Source organism: Alosa alosa, chromosome 15 (assembly GCF_017589495.1).
Source record: "Alosa alosa isolate M-15738 ecotype Scorff River chromosome 15, AALO_Geno_1.1, whole genome shotgun sequence".
In the NCBI taxonomy this organism is placed as follows: domain Eukaryota; kingdom Metazoa; phylum Chordata; class Actinopteri; order Clupeiformes; family Clupeidae; genus Alosa; species Alosa alosa.
The window spans coordinates 31,415,463-31,432,962 of record NC_063203.1 but is presented as its reverse complement, the minus strand read 5'-3'; the positions used below and the strand labels follow the sequence as shown (position 1 = coordinate 31,432,962).

Here is a 17,500-nt window from a genome sequence, read left to right as displayed (position 1 = left end):
CAGACTGAGCCCCAGTAAAATCTCAAGTCTAGGTTCGTTTCTTGTAGAGTACTCGTCATGCAGATGTCACACAGCATATCACGTGAACGAGTGAAATCTAAGCTTTCCAATGGAATTAGCGCCTAGTTGCTGGCGCTAAGCAGCAGACAGACTTTCCTGCATATAAGGATGTAAAGCATGCCTCTGTGCAATAAGCGGTTCCGGAGTAATCTGGTTTTGAAATCGCAACACATTTCTGCATGGTCTCCAATTTAGGGCCGAAATTATAATATATTCTAAAGTAAACTATTATGTCAGTACTGTTTTGTAAATGATAATATATTCTAAAGTAAACTATTATGTCAGTACTGTTTTGTAAATGATAATATATTCTAAAGTAAACTATTATGTCAGTACTGTTTTGTAAATTGCTGAGTTTTTTCCTCCTGGGCGATGTGTCTCGACTCCTGACCTCTACTGCGGGGTTTGATTACAACATCCAGCACGTAACAGCACCGCTGCTGGAACAGGGGAAACACTGTGTGTGTGTTAGAGACAGTCATGGGTTTGACCTGTGGTCACGTGAAGGATTCTGGTAGCTTAAGTGCGTGTGTGTGTGTGTGTGTGTGTGTGCGCACACATGTGCGCAGGCATGTGCCATGGGAGGGGTGATTGGGGTGGGTGTTTGTGACTTTCTGTGTGTGTGTGTGTGTGTGCGTGTGTGTGTGTGCGTGTGTGTGTGTGTGTGTGTGTGTGTGTGCGTGTGTGTGTGCGTGTGTGTGTGTGCATGTGTGTAACTTCTGATTTTATAGTAGAATCACATGACTGGCGTAGTGAGTGAGTGAGAGGCAGGCTAGTGTACGTGGTCCACAGGAGAGAGGGATAGAGAGAGAGAGAGAGAGAGAAAGATGGGAGAGAGAGAGAGAGAGAGAGAGAGAGAGAGAGAGAGAGAGAGAGAGAGAGAGAGAGAGAGAGAGGAGAGAGAGAGAGAGAGAGAGAGAGAGAGAGAGAGAGAGAGAGAGAGAGAGAGAGAGAGAGAGAGAGAGAGAGAGAGAGAGAGAGAAAGATGGGAGAGAGAGAGAGAGAGAAAGATGGGAGAGAGAGAGAGGAGAGAGAAAGGGAGGGATGAGCTAGCGTACGTGGTCAGGTGTAGCGCCCCCCGGCTGGCGTGGCAGGGCCACTTTATCACCTCAAACCTGCGTTTCTGTCTGTGAACCGAACGCCATGTCGTCCATTATCCCTCATGGATTATAAAGAAGGAGGTGAGGCTATATGCATTGATTGATTGATTGATTGATTGATTGATTGATTGACAGAAATACCCCCCTAAGAAGGACCTGGTCCGTGCCGTCTCCATACAGACCGGCTACCTCATCCAGAGACAGGGCCCATCATCCTGCACCCTCATATACCTGGCCCAGGTGGATCCCCGAGGTACACACACACACACACTCACACACACTCACACACTCACACACACACACACACACCCTCATATACTGTACCTGGCCCAGGTGGACCCCCGAGGTACACACACACATACACACACATCAGAGCTGCCAACTCTCACACACTGAGAGTGAGATTCATTCATGATTGGCTCCATGCGCTCTTACACCAATCAAATGCGTGAGGGTTGGCAGCTCTGTACACACACACACACACACACACACACACATATATACATACAATAGTCAAGAAGTTGTGGAGAAAATGGCTAAACAGGCTAGACATTCCTGTTCCTCAGGTATGCTAAAGGCTAAACAGGCTAGACATTCCTGTTCCTCAGGTATGCTAAAGGCTAAACAGGCTAGACATTCCTGTGTATGGTGAATGCCGCCAATGTGCTAATGTTAGCACTAGCTCTGTTTCTGTACAATAAGAACACATCTACTGTGGATACACATCTAAAGATGATAACAGCTAGCACTAGCACTGTTCCGGTACATAACAACTAGTCCACAACTGTAATGAAATGTGCTAACCTGTTCAAATTGGTAGTCATGTGACCGCTACTGTCCCTAGAGGTCATCTCAAGGTCATCTCTGTCCCTCTCCTCCGCAGGGTCTCTCCCCAAGTGGGTTGTTAACAAGTCTTCCCAGTTTTTGGCTCCGAAGGTCAGTCTTCTTCACTTTCATTTCCCTGTTCTCTCGCTCCTGTCTCCCCTTGTTTTTGTCTCTGTCTGTCTGTTTAGTCTTTCATTCATCTCCCCCTCTCTCCTCGTTTCTCTCTCCTCTCGTTCTCTCTCTCCTCTCTTCTCTCGTTCCTCTCTTCTTTTGCTTCTCTCTTCTCTCCTTTCTTTTCTCGTTTCTCTCCTCTCGTTTCTCTCTCCTCTCGTTTCTCTCTCCTCGTTATGTCTGTTTCTCTCTCTCCTCGTTATGTCTGTTTCTCTCTCCTCGTTATGTCTGTTTCTCTCTCCTCGTTATGTCTGTTTCTCTCTCTCGTTATGTCTTTCTCTCTCCTCGTTATGTCTGTTTCTCTCTCTCTTTATGTTGTTGCAGGGGACCGCGCCTCTCTTTGTGAGTGTGTGTGTGTGGGTAACCACTGTTTGCACATGTGTGAGTATGTAAGTGTAAGGTGGATTTAAACCTGTGTGTGTGTGTTCCCAGGCGATGAAGCGCATCCATAAGGCGTGTGTGAAGTACGCGGAGTGGAAGCAGCGCCACGCTCCGGCCCATAAGCCCTGGCTGTACCCGGAGCAGAACAGCCTTCCCAGCATGCCCCTCTCCGAGCTCCGCATCCAGCATGCCGACTCGCTGGAGAACATCGACGAGAGCAGCCTCGCTGAGACCAAGGAGGAGCACAGCGACGACGAACCGCATTGAGACACACACGCGCACACACACACACACACACACACACACACACACACACACACATATATACATACAATAGTCAAGTTGTGGAAAATGGCTAAACAGGCTAGACATTCCTGTTCCTCAGGTATGCTAAAGGCTAAACAGGCTAGACATTCCTGTTCTCAGGTATGCTAAAGGCTAAACAGGCTAGACATTCCTGTGTATGGTAGTACCGCAATGTGCTAATGTTAGCACTAGCTCTGTTTCTGTACAATAAGAACACATCTACTGTGGATACACATCTAAAGATGATAACAGCTAGCACTAGCACTGTTCCGGTACATAACAACTAGTCCACAACTGTAATGAAATGTGCTAACCTGTTCAAATTGGTAGTCATGTGACCGCTACTGTCCCTAGAGGTCATCTCAAGGTCATCTCTGTCCCTCTCCTCCGCAGGGTCTCTCCCCAAGTGGGTTGTTAACAAGTCTTCCCAGTTTTTGGCTCCGAAGGTCAGTCTTCTTCACTTTCATTTCCCTGTTCTCTCGCTCCTGTCTCCCCTTGTTTTTGTCTCTGTCTGTCTGTTTAGTCTTTCATTCATCTCCCCCTCTCTCCTCGTTTCTCTCATTTCGCTCCCTCTCTTTCTCTCTCTCCTCTCTTCTCTCGTTCCTCTCTTCTTTTGCTTCTCTCTTCTCTCCTTTCTTTTCTCGTTTCTCTCCTCTCGTTTCTCTCTCCTCTCGTTTCTCTCTCCTCGTTATGTCGTTTCTCTCTCCTCGTTATGTCTGTTTCTCTCTCCTCGTTATGTCTGTTTCTCTCTCCTCGTTATGTCTGTTTCTCTCTCCTCGTTATGTCTGTTTCTCTCTCTCGTTATGTCTTTCTCTCTCCTCGTTATGTCTGTTTCTCTCTCTCTTTATGTTGTTGCAGGGGACCGCGCCTCTCTTTGTGAGTGTGTGTGTGTGGGTAACCACTGTTTGCACATGTGTGAGTATGTAAGTGTAAGGTGGATTTAAACCTGTGTGTGTGTGTTCCCAGGCGATGAAGCGCATCTATATATGCAGGTGGCACGCTGGAGTGGAAGTAGCGCCATCTGCCCATAAGCCCTGGCTGTACCCGGAGCAGAACAGCCTTCCCAGCATGCCCCTCTCCGAGCTCCGCATCCAGCATGCCGACTCGCTGGAGAACATCGACGAGAGCAGCCTCGCTGAGACCAAGGAGGAGCATTAGCTATCGCATTTAACCGCAGATTGAGACACACACGCACACACACACACACACACACACACACACACACACACACACACACACACACACACTTATATTCACATTCATAAACACCCCCACACACACGCGCACACACACACACACACACACACACACACAGTTATATTCACATTCATAACCACCCCCACACACACACACACACACACACACATATTCCTAAACACAGACAGGCATACACACGCGCACTAACACACACATGTATGTAGTCACACACGGAAGCACACATATCCACCCTCGAGTGTATTCAGACACCTGTACACACCTGCACTCAAACAGCCTTGCACCGACAAGCAGATCAAGTTCTGTACAACATGCATGAATGTCTGTCTGTGTGTGTGTGTCTGTGTGTGTGTGTGATTGATTGATTATGTTCATGCTCATTGTTTCGCTGTTTCTCTTCAGCTTGTGAATGAATGTACAAATGGGAATAAATATAGATTGATTCCAACGGTATGAGCTCTTTATTGACACTCATACACACACAAGTGTATACTCACACACACACACACACGGACAAGTGTATACTCCCACAAACACACACGGACAAGTGTATACTCCCACACACACACACCACGGACAAGTGTATACTCCCACACACACACACACGGACAAGTGTATACTCCCACACACACACACGGACAAGTGTATACTCCCACACACACACGGACAAGTGTATACTCCCCACACACACACACGGACAAGTGTATACTCCCACACACACACACACACGACAAGTGTAGAGCCTTCTCCCACACACAGACGGACAAGTGTATACTCCCAATAATACACGGACAAGTGTATACTTCCACACACACACGGACAAGTGTATACTCCCACACACACACGGACAAGTGTAGTCTCACACACACACGGACAAGTGTATACTCCCACACACACACGGACAAGTGTATACTCCCACACACACACGGACAAGTGTAGTCTCACACACACACACACACGGACAAGTGTATACTCCCACACACACACACGGACAAGTGTAGTCTCACACACACACACACGGACAAGTGTATACTCCCCCACACACACACACGGACAAGTGTACATACACACACACACACACACACGGACAAGTGTATACTCCCACACACACACACAGGACAAGTGTATACTCCCACACACACACACTACACGGACAAGTGTATACTCACACACCTGCAGGACAAAGGTATACTCCCACACACACACTAGGACAAGTGTATACTCCCACACACACACACACACGGACAAGTGTATACTCCCACACACACACGGACAAGTGTATACTCACACACATCGACAAGTGGACAACACGGGTGTGTATCTCACACACACACACACGGACAAGTGTATACTATCCCACACACACGGACAAGTGTGTAGTTCCCACACACACACATCGGACAAGTGTATACTCCCATTAATGTGGACAAGTGTAGTATACTCCACACACAGGACAATGGAGTGTATACTCCCACACACACACACGGACAAGTGTATACTCACACACACACATTACGGACAGCCGGTGTAGTCTCACACACACACACACACACGGACAAGTGTATACTCCCTACTAACACACATTAATGGACAAGTGTAGTCTCACACACACACACACACATTTGATTATAGAGATCACACACATTGGTTGATGGACAAAGTGTATTCACACACGGACCTGGGTAGAGATCTCACACACACATCGACAAGGTATATCCCACACACACAGGACAAGTGTACACTAGTGGGTCTTTATTCACACACACATCCATTTGATTTGCTTGAAAGAGAAGGCACATCTCTCTCTCTCTGTCTTTCTTTCCCTCCTTTCGAGTCTCTTCCTTCTCCTCCTCCTCCCTCTCTCTCTCTGTCTCTCCCTCTTCCCTCCTTCCCTCCTCCTCTCTCTCTCTCTTCCTCCCTCCCTCCCTCTCTCCCTCCTCCTTCCTCTCTCCTGTCTTTCCTCCTCCTTCTCCTCTCTCTTTCCCTCTCTCTCTCTCTCCTCCTCCTCCTCCTTCCCTCTCCTTTCTTTCCTTCACATCTCTCCCTCCCCTCTCTCTCTCCTCTGTCTGGCCCACACATCTCTTTTCTCTCTCTCTCCCTCTGTCTAGCCGAGATTCTCTCTCTCTCTCTGTCTAGCCCACACATCTCTCTCTCTGTCTAGCCCACACATCTCTCTCTCTCTCTCTGTCTAGCCCACACATCTCTCTCTCTGTCTAGCCCACACATCTCTCTCTCTCTTTGTCTAGTTTATATGATCTCTCTGTCTAGCCGACATCTCTCTTTCTCTCTGTCTGGCCACATCTTTTCTCTGCTTAGCCCATTTTCTCTCTTTCTGTCTAGCCGATCTCTTCTGTTCTAGCCCACACATCTCTCTCTCTCTCTCTGTCTAGCCCACACATCTCTCTCTCTGTCTAGCCCACACATCTCTCTCTCTCTCTCTCTGAAATGACGACATCTCTCTCTGTGTCTGTCTAGCCCACACATCTTCTCTCTCTCTCTCCCTCTGTCTCTCTCTCTCTCTGTGTCTGGCCACATCTCTCTCTCTCTCTCCTCTGTCTAGTCACACATCTTCTTCTCCCCCTCTGTCTCTCTCTCTCTCTCTCTCTCTGTCTAGCCCACACATCTCTCTCTCTCCCTCTGTCTAGCCCACACATCTCTCTCTCTCTCTCTCTCTCTCTCTCTCTGTCTAGCCCACACATCTCTCTCTCTCCTCTGTCTAGCCCACACATCTCTCTCTGTGTCCTCTCTCTCTCTAGGTCTCTCTTGTGTCTAGCCCTCTCTCTCTCTCTCTCTCTCTCTAAATTCAAATCCAAAGGAGCTTTATTAGCATGACTGTTTGGATAAGTGTTGCAAAGCCAGTGTTACAGATAACACAGTGGAATAACAAAAGAAAGAAAATAGACATACAGCAATGTGGGTAAACATGTGAACATAGAATAAACAATACATATGAGTGTGTGTGTGTGTGTGTGTGTTTGTGCGTGTGTAGGTCTGTGTAACATTATATACATGTACACACATACACAGTACATATATATTGACATACACACACATCTGTGCACAGGAACATGTATAATGTCTGTTAACACAGAGACAGGTTTTTTTTTATTTTTTTTAACAAACGTGAAATAGCAAGAGTAATAATGGGATGGTGTGTGTGTTTGTGTTTTGTGTATGTGTGATGTGTATGTACATGTTTCAGGTTGAGTCCCTCAGATCCTCACATTTCAAAAATAAATTGTGCTGCTAGGGGGGCAGCAGAGGGCCCTTCGCATGGGAGTATGGTCATTTTTTCATTATTGTCCCAGTCTTGAAAATGTGGGATATCTCTTTGGAATTTGGGGAAGAAAGCCCGCCTAATGTTTTCATATTTTTCACAGTGTAGAAAAGAAGTGCTCCTCTGTCTCAACCATTCTCTGCCTGGCAGTGACCACATATTCTTTGTTCTCTCGAAGCCAGGTTTTCCTGTGTCTGCCTGTTTTCTACTGCTAGATTGTGGTCACTGAGCCTATACTGGTCAGGGTTTGCCTCTTTTTGTATCTCTGACAGAGATGAGATACTCTGCCAATTCATACCTCTTTTAGCAATTCATTCTTCTTTTGGGTGGTAATTTGGTTTGTCCAATGTTCTAAATATTCTTCTTTTGCTTGATTCATTATTTCATTGACTCTAATTGATGTTTGGGAAACAGACCTGGACTGAGCTTGATGTGTATTAGTTGTTGTTATTGAGTTAGTTAGCTTCAGTACCAGCTGGCTCAGAGGACTCTTTTCAGGGTTCATCTTCTGGGTTTTCAGTGCCTCAAAATGGAGGGAGTTCTCGGGACTGCTGTTCAGGTGCATCCAGAATTTCAAGATTCTTTTCTGTATTGGTAAAGCCAATGGGGAAACGGGCCTAATTCTGCCCCTACATGCATTATTGGGTGTTTTAGATTGAACTTTAAGTATTGAACGGCAGAATTCTGCATGTAGGGCTTCGGTTGGATGCTTGTCCCACTTTATGTAGTTGTGCATACTGAGTGGACCCCAAACCTCACTTCCATATAGCGCAATTTTGCACCAGATTGTAGTTGGGATGTTTATTTTGTGAAATTTTCTTTTTTATGGTAGAGTGCCACTGCAGGCTTTTTGCTTTTTAGTGCATTCACTGCCATGCTGAAACTCCCTGATGCAGTGATGATTAGACCAAGGTAGGTATACTGCATTGTGTGTTCTAGGACGGTGCTGCCTAGGGTGAACGTGTATCTATTTTCCTGACACCAGGTTTTTTTTGGAAAAATCATAATTTTGGTCTTTATTGGGTTTCCTGCCAGGGCCCAGGACTGACAGTGCTGCTTTAGCAGATCGAGGAGCTGCTGTAAGCCCTGTTCTGAGGGTGACAGGAGCACCTGGTCATCGGCAAAGAGCAGGAATTTGACCTCTGTTTCTTGGAGTCTGAGTCCAGGGGCTGGAGACTGTTCCAACTGCACCGCTAATTCGTTTATGTAAATATTGAACAATGTTGGACTCAGACCACAGCCCTGTCTCACACCTCTATTTTGTGTAAAAAACTCTGTTTGTTTTTCTCCAATTTTAATACTGCATTTAGAATTTGAGTACATTGATTTAATTCATATCATGTATTTTTTACCCCCTACACCACTTTGCAAAAGTTTGTAGTATAATCCCATCATGCCAAATTAGAGTCAAATGCTTTTTTAAAGTCTACAAAACAAGCAAATATCTTTCCATTTCTTTGGTATTTTTACATGTTTATTGATTAGGGTGTGTAGGGTGTAAATATGGATCTGTTGTTATAGGTGGTTTTGAGAAATCCAATTTTTTTTTACTGAGGTATTGTGTTCATTAAGGAAGATTTGGATCCTATAATTTAAAATGCAACTAAATACCTTCCCAGATTACTGTTCACACATATACCACCCGATAATTATTAGGATCCAATTTGTCTCCACTTTTTGTAGATTGGGGAAATAATTCCTTGGTTCCAGGTGTCAGGAAAATAGCCAGAGCTAAGGATGAGGTTAAACAGTTTGAGCAAAGCTTTTTGTAATGTGGGAGTGCTGTATTTTAGTATCTCAGCTCTGATGCTGTCAGGACCACATGCCTTTTGGTTTTTAATGATTTCAGCTTTTTTTGTGCCAATTCTTCTGCTGAGATGGGATAGTTAAGAGGGTTTGGTTGTTTTGATCACGAATTCCAAATTTTTGGAGTTTTTTCCTTGATGTGATTCATTTTGGGTTTGATGGTATTTCACTGTACAGATTTTTTTAAATAGTCAGTCCCGTTGTTGCATTTTGAGTCGGCAGGGCGACTTTGTGATTTGGCTGTGCTCAAATTGTTCCACATGTCCCAGAACTGGTTGTTATTGATGGACTATTGATGGTTGGTGTGATTTTTTTTTCTTTTTTTTGATTGTGCTTTTGAAGGTTTTAGTGTTTCACAGTATTCAGTTCTAAGGGCTGTGTTTTCAGGCTGATGTTTCGGGTTTGACAGTTGTCTCAGCTGTTTTCTGATGCTCTGGCATTCAGAGTCAAACCAGGCGTGATCTTGTTTACTTTGTTTTCTTTTTTAGTTTTTTCCTTAGTAGCTCAGCCTTTTAAGCTTTGACTTTTGGAAAATTAAGTTCAGCTCATTCACAGCCATATTTATGCCCTTTGTATTATTAGTGAACTGTTTGTTAGTGAAATTAGTAATGTCCTCAACCAATTCAGGTGAGTTTATTGCTTGTGCAAATTTTTCAGAGCTATTAGGAGTCCATCTGTAGGTCGAATTAAGTTTAAACAGCTTATTGGGCTCTGTTTGTGTTTGTGGGTTTTCCATTCATTTTAAGAAACACATTAATTTGATTATGGTCAGAGATAGAGTTTGCTGCCTGACAGTGAATGCATTGAAGGAGGAGGGGTCCATGTCAGTGACTGCATAGTCAACTACACTACTTCAAGAGATGAACAACATGTAAACCTCCCTAAAGAGTCTCCTTTTATCCTGCCATTAAGTATGTACAGGCCTAGGGGCTTGACAGAGGTGCACTAATTCTTTACCACTTTTGTTTACAGCATAATCCAAGTTGTTTCTCTGGGTGAGGTTTGGTGTGATGTATGGGGTATTTCTACCAAACACATGACTATTGCCTTGTGGATCAGCCTGGTCAGGCTCATATCCTGTTCTTGCGTTAAAATCTCCACACAATTGGGATTGGAAATTGCTTGCTTCTGTTTGTATTGTGTGAATGAGCTCTTCATCAAAATAAGGGGAGTCTGCTGGGGGGGCATATACTGCGCATAGATATATGTTTTGTTTTGATATGCCAATCTTATCATCAACTTTTATCCAGCAGTGGGTTTTTCCTGTTGTGATAACAGAAATGTGTTTGGCAAGAGTTTCCCTAAACCACACCAAAAGTCCTCCTGAGTGGCCACGTCTCACTGTTTTTACTTTGTGGGAGGGTATCAATATTTCCCCAAAACCTGAGGGACAACCAGTGGGTGTCTGTCTCTGACTCTATCTCTTTCTCTCTCTCTCTCTCTGTCTAGCCCACACATCCCTCTCTCTCTCTCTCTGTCTGTCTCTCTCTATGTCTGTCTCTCTCTCTCTGTTTGTCTCTGTCTCTCTCTCTCTGTCTGTCTCTTTCTCTCTTTCTGTCTGTCTCTCTCTCTCTATCTGTTTCTCTCTCTATGTCTGTCTCTGTCTCAATTTCAATTCAATTCAAGGTGCTTTATTGGCGTGACAAAAAGGGCATTTGCATTGCCAAAGCAGTCATACAAAACAATACATAGACATGTTACATACATGGATCTGAACTGTTACGTACATAGACATGTTACATACATAGATCTGAACTGTTACGTACATAGACATGTTACATACATAGATCTGAACTGTTACATATATAGACATGTTACATACATAGATCTGAACTGTTACATGCATAGACATGTTACATACATAGATCTGAACTGTTACATACATAGATCTGAACTGTTACATACATAGACATGTTACATACATAGATCTGAACTGTTACGTACATAGACATGTTACATACATAGACATGTTACATACATAGATCTGAACTGTTACGTACATAGACATGTTACATACATAGATCTGAACTGTTACGTACATAGACATGTTACATACATATATCTGAACTGTTACATACATAGACATGTTACATACATAGATCTGAACTGTTACATGCATAGACATGTTACATACATAGATCTGCACTGCTACATACATAGATCTGAACTGTTACATACATAGACATGTTACATACATAGATCTGAACTGCTACATACATAGATCTGAACTGTTACATACATAGACATGTTACATACATAGATCTGAACTGCTACATACATAGATCTGAACGGTTACATAGACATGATACATACATAGGTCTGTCTAGGAAGGCAGCCGGGCCTGACAGACTGTGTCCAAGGCTGCTCAAGGTCTGTGCTGCTGAACTGGGGGAGCCACTGAAGCACATCTTCAACCTGAGTCTCCGTCTCGGACAAGTTCCAACACTGTGGAAGACATCATGTCTCACCCCCGTCCCTAAGAAGCCACACCCAAGTGAGCTTAATGACTACAGGCCTGTCGCTCTAACATCACATGTGATGAAGACAATGGAGCGGCTGGTCTTGTGCATGCTCAGACCCCAGGTACGCCATGCACTAGACCCGCTACAATTTGCATACCAGGAGAAAGTGGGCGTGGACGATGCCATCACTTATCTCCTACACAGGACACATTCTCACCTAGACAAGGGGAAAAGTGCTGTGAGAATCATGTTCTTTGATTTCTCAAGTGCTTTTAACACCATCTTTTAACACCACTAACCCCTCAGACTGGGAGACAAGCTCTTGCAGATGGGTGTGGACGCTCACCTGGTAACCTGGATTACAGATTACCTGACCGAGCGGCCACAGTTCGTCAGACTGAAGAACTGCCTCTCTGACACTGTGATCAGCAGCACCGGAGCCCCACAGGGAACTGTGCTCTCTCCAGTCCTGTTCACCCTGTACAAATCTGACTTCTGCTACAACACCGAGTCATGCCACATGCAGAAGTTTTCAGATGATACTGCAATTGTGGGGTGTATCAGGAACGGGCAGGAGGAGGAGTACAGGAGCCTGGTGGAGGACTTTGTGCAATGGTGCAAACTCAATCATCTTCAACTCAACACTTCGAAGACCAAGGAGATGGTGGTGGATTTCCGCAGGTCTAAGCCCGCTCTGAAGTGCGCCGAACTGGAGTGCATCACTTCAATATCAGACAAAAGGACCCTGAACAATGAATGTCATCCACTCCACAGCACTATTACAAAGCAGAAGAGCTTGATCAGCTGGAGACTTCGCTCACTGTCATGCACAACTGACAGACTGGAAGTCATTTGTCCCCAGGGCCATTGAACTTTTCAATGCTTCACTTAAGGGTAGAGGAGAGGTAGACTTATCTGCATAGTGTGACTGTGTGTGTGTGTATGTGTGTGTGTGTGTGGAGGGGGGGTCTGCTTGTGTGTGTGTGTGTTCTTAGTGCATATTATTTTCTCTTTCCCCTATCTGTATGGTCAGGGTGTCACTGTCACAGACTAGAAATCGGATGTGCAGATGTATCAGCTGGCTCCTATCCTCTCAGAAAGCCTACATGACAGGTCAAAGGTCAATTGTGAGGCCAAAACCTGTCTGGTGCCACCTTGTGGATGTGTTAGGCAAATATTTAATAAAAAATAAAATGTAATTAAATGGACTGGACTGTCTACAGTCTCCACATCCTGTTTTAGGATAGGCTACCTCAGGTAAAATACTGAAACTCAAGGGCTGCACTGCGTGTTCTGTGGAGTTATTACGGACGAATAGGAGATCAAATAGATAAGCATTCTTCCGCACACTGCCGCAGGCTTGCTGATTTCCAGAGCCACTGGGCTTTGGCGCCTCCAAGTGGTGACAGGTGGTACTGCCCCCGTAACCAATAGCAACCATGGCGCAATGTAATAGTTGGCTATGGAGAACTTTGGCTGCAGTCAAACAGGAACTTTTGAAATAAATATAAACCTGCAATGGTCTTCTCATTGCGGATAAGGAACTTAAGAAAAAGAACGACGCGTCATTGACTTAACCTAACCTGTTTCAACTGTCTCGCGCGTCCAAGGGGGAGGGCCTATAAGTCCAACAACAACTTCAGCTGAAAACTTGGAAGGCGCAGGTCTGTTTCCGAGGGTCACAGAACAGTCCGTCTTTTGTGCGCTCTGATTGAAATTCAGGAAAACAAGCCCCTTTATGTTCGCGTAACCACGTGACCTCCACGGAAGTTTTTTTGGGGGGATTTTATGTGTGGTTCGCGAGGCGGCGGCCGTGAGAAAGTCCAATCGGTGGTCGGCAGGGAGCGAGACCATTAATAAACCATCCGAACAACACCAACCGGAAAACACGCGCAGCGCAGCAAGCGAGAAATTGCCGTGGAAGAGAAGCTAATCCTTTGGACACGGTAAAACTGTCGGATTTATTCAAACCAGTTTTTAAGTTGTGTTAGAGTGTGTATGTGTTTTACAATGAGCCGACCTGTGTCAAACATACCATACGGCGATAAGATAGCACAGCATAGCGCGCTCACGCGCGTAACAGGAGGGAGAGTTATTTGAAGAGCCAGGTTTATTGGTTGTAGACTCGGTCACAGTTGCTTGCTCATTGTATTTACGCCTAACTACGCTATTCGCGTGGACTGCGCGACACCGAAGAGGAGAAGCCTATGCAGTGTGTGTGTGTGTGTGTGTGTGTGTGTGTGTGTGTGTGTGTGTGTGTGGTATTCTAATGGTTAATGTTGATGTGATGGGTCGGCTGGCGTGAGTGGTGATGTGCAGGTGGTTTTCGTTCGAGCCCAGCAACCCAGATTTCACCCCTTCACCACCCTCCTATTGACACCCACCACACGGGACAAAGTTGTCCTCTCTCTCTCTCTCTCTCTCTATCTATCTATCTATCTATCTATCTATCTATCTATCTATCTATCTCTCTCTCTCTCTCTCTCTCTCTCTCTCTCTCTCTCTCTCTCTCTCTCTCTGTCTGTCTGTCTCCCTCTCTCTCTCTTTCTCCTCTCTCTCTCTCTCTTTCTCCTCTCTCTCTCTCTGTCTGTCTGTGTAACCTTAACCTATTTGTTGTTATATTTTGTGTGTGTGTGTGTGTGTGTGTGTGTGTGTGTGTGTGTGTGTGTTTCAAGGTTGATGACTCCTATCAGAGTTGGTTAGGACAGCAGTTTCTGTGTTTCCGTATGAGATGTGCACTTCCTGTGAAAACTGTTCACGGGGTCCGAAGATGTGGTCTCAGCAGTAGAGAGAGAGAGAGAGATAGATAGAAGGAGAGAGATAGATAGAAGGAGAGAGCGAGAGGGGGGGGGTCTGTGTGTGTGTGTGAGAGAGAGAGATGTGTGTGTGTGTGTTTGTGGTGTTTGTGAGAGAGAGGGTTGTGTGTGTTTGTGGCGTATGTGTGTGTGTGAGAGTGTTGTGTGAGTGTTGGTTTGACTCTGAGGAAGATGCTGTGCTCATCGAAACGTTAGTCACCATTTAAGCTTGATACAGCTATTTGTGTGCTCTGGTCCTTCCTTGGGGTGTGTGTCTGTGTGTGTGTGTGTGTGTGTGTGTGTGCTCTGGTTCTTCCCTGGGGTCAGTGTGTGTGTGTGTGTGTGCTCTGGTCCTTTTCCTGGGGTCCGTGTGTGTGTGTGTGTGTGTGTGTGTGTGCTCTGGTCCTTCCCTGGGGTCAGTCATGCCAAGTGGCCAAGGCCCTGCTGCTGATTCTGTGGTCCCGCTCCGTGAGCACCAACAGGCTAGAGGCCTGTGTGTGTGTGAGGGAGAGATAGAAAGAGAGAGAGAGAATGTTGTGTGTGTGTGTGTGTGTGTGAAAGAGTGTTGTTTGTATTGTGTGTTTGTAGCTGTGTGTGTGAGAGTGTTGTGTGTTGTGTGTGTGTGTGAAAGAGTGTTGTTTGTATTGTGTGTTTGTGGCATGTGTGTGTGAGAGAGAGTGTTGTGTGTTGTATGTGTGTGAGAGAGAGAGAGAGAGAGAATGTTGTGTGTGTGTGTGTGTGTGTGTGAAAGAGTGTTGTTTGTATTGTGTGTTTGTGGCATGTGTGTGTGTGAGAGAGAGTGTTGTGTGTTGTGTGTGTGTGTGTGTGAGAGAGAGAGTGTTGTTTGTATTGTGTGTTTGTGGCGTGTGTGTGTGAGAGAGAGTGTTGTGTGTTGTGAATGTTTGTGTGTGAGAGAGAGCGTTGTGTGTTGTCAGTGTTTGTGTGTCTGAGAGAGCGTTGTGTGTTGTTAGTGTTTGTGTGTGAGAGAGAGTGTTGTTTGTATTGTGTGGTTGTGGTGTGTTTGTGTGTGTGTGAGAGAGAGTGTTGTGTGTGTGTGAGAGAGAGTGTTGTGTGTTGTGAGTGTTTGTGGCGTGTTTGTGTGTGAGAGAGAATGTTGTGTCTGTGTGTAAGAGAGAGATATACTGTTGTGTGTGTGGTGTGAATCTTTGCCGTGTTTGTGTCAAGGTTGAGGAAAGCGCTAGATGTGTGTTCCTGTGAGTATTGGTGGGGCCTTGGCAAGTGGCACGTGTGTTTAATGGCATGAACAACATTGCTTGTGTGTGTGTGTACACTTGTGTGCATACTGTATGTGAGATTATGCTTGAGCGTGTGTGTGTGCGCGCGCACGTGTGTGTGTGTGTGTGTGTGTGTGTGTGTGTGTGTGTGTGTGTCTGATGACTCATAAACACACAAATGCGGAAGAGCTTCATTTTGAGGAAATACTTCAGCATAAATGGCTTTATCTGACACACACACACACGCACACATCTGAAAACACACACACACACTCTCTCCAACATACACACACACACATCTGAAAACACACACACACACACACATGCACACATCTGAAAACACACACACACACTCTCTCCAACATACACACACACATCTGAAAACACACACACACATACATACACACACACACACACATAAACACGTCTGAAAACACATGCACATGCTCTCTCACACATTCCTTTCCATTAACTCATCAGGATGTGTGTGTGTGTGTGTGTGTGTGTGTGTGTGTGTGTGTGTGTGTGTGTGTGTGTTGAATAGATTCATGGCTTCAGCATTCCATTGCTACCTATCATGTTAAGCTTCTGTGACTGTGTGTTTGTCTGCAATAGTAGCTAGCGTGTGTGTGTGTTATGGTAACCAGCACGTTCTGAGTCCCTGGCACCTTATGGTGTGTTACAGTTGTACTGTCAGTCTCTTCACTGTCCTACACAATAAAGGTGCTGACTTTACTTTACTTTAAATATATATATTTTGGCTTTTAATGCCTTTAATCTACAGGATAGTAGAGAGTGACAGGAAGTGAGTGGGAGAGAGAGTCGGGGTGGGATCCGGAAAGGACCACGGGGCGGGAATCGAACCCGGGTTGCCGGCGTACGGTGCAGTTAGCACCAGAAATGCAGTAATGCAGTTAGCACTAGAAATGCAGTTAGCACTAGAAATGCAATTAGCACTAAAAATGCAGTGTTCGCACTAGAAATGCAGTTAGCACTAGAAATGCAGTAATGCAGTTAGCACTAGAAATGCAAATAGCACTAAAAATGCAGTGTTCGCACTAGAAATGCAGTTAGCACTAGAAATGCAGTAATGCAGTTAGCACTAGAAATGCAGTTAGCACTAGAAATGCAGTGTTAGCACTAGAAATGCAGTTAGCACTAGAAATGCAGTTTTAGCACTAGAAATGCAGTAATGCAGTTAGCACTAGAAATGCAGTTAGCACTAGAAATGCAGTAATGCAGTTAGCACTAGAAATGCAGTTAGCACTAGAAATGCAGTGTTAGCACTAGAAATGCAGTAATGCAGTTAGCACGAAATGCAGTTAGCACTAGAAATGCAGTAATGCAGTTAGCACTAGAAATGCAGTTAGCACTAAAAATACAGTAATGCAGTTAGCACTAGAAATGCAGTTAGCACTAGAAGCTCCAATAATTTCATAACTACTAGAACTGCTGCAGCCATTTTGACCTCTAGATTTTAAACTCTGAATTCAACCAGTAGGACATTATTTTTCTTTCTTGTAGTGTTAGGTGTTAGATAGATAAGTGTGTTTTGCGGCAGTTGTAGTGTTAAGTGTGTTGTGTTGTTAGATGTGTTGGGAGAAGAGGTGCTCTCTTCAAGAGCTTCTTGTGTGTGCGTGTGTGTGTGTGTGTGTTCAAGAGCTTCTTCAAGATAGAGAGGGATGCCTCTGCTCTGGTAGGTTGTTCCACCAGTGGGAAACTACAAATGAAAATGTCTCTATGAGGGAGAGAGAACCATGTGGTCTGTGCCAGGAGTTTTGGGTTAGGGTTAGGGTTAGGGTACGGCCTGATTTTTTTCGTATATTAAATCGTGTGAATAGGCACGACCAGGTGCCAGCAGCATGGT

At 45.0% G+C, this 17,500-nt stretch overlaps 2 protein-coding genes across 2 annotated transcripts in view; both read left to right on the top strand.

Moving 5' to 3' along the window:
* The window catches only part of stard10 (StAR-related lipid transfer (START) domain containing 10), a 30,201-nt gene extending 26,067 nt beyond the window's left edge, over positions 1–4,134 (top strand). Inside the window, exons 4-7 of the mRNA XM_048265166.1 lie at positions 1,296–1,413; positions 2,044–2,096; positions 2,589–2,857; positions 4,081–4,134. Coding sequence (XP_048121123.1) covers positions 1,296–1,413; positions 2,044–2,096; positions 2,589–2,804 — 387 coding nt within the window. The 3' untranslated portion in view covers positions 2,805–2,857; positions 4,081–4,134. The remainder of the gene's footprint in view (positions 1–1,295; positions 1,414–2,043; positions 2,097–2,588; positions 2,858–4,080) is intronic.
* Positions 4,135–13,226: 9,092 nt separating this feature from the next.
* The window catches only part of LOC125307952 (arf-GAP with Rho-GAP domain, ANK repeat and PH domain-containing protein 1-like), a 92,597-nt gene continuing 88,323 nt past the window's right edge, over positions 13,227–17,500 (top strand). Inside the window, 1 exon segment of the mRNA XM_048264083.1 lies at positions 13,227–13,549. The gene's annotated coding sequence lies outside the window, so the exon portion shown is untranslated.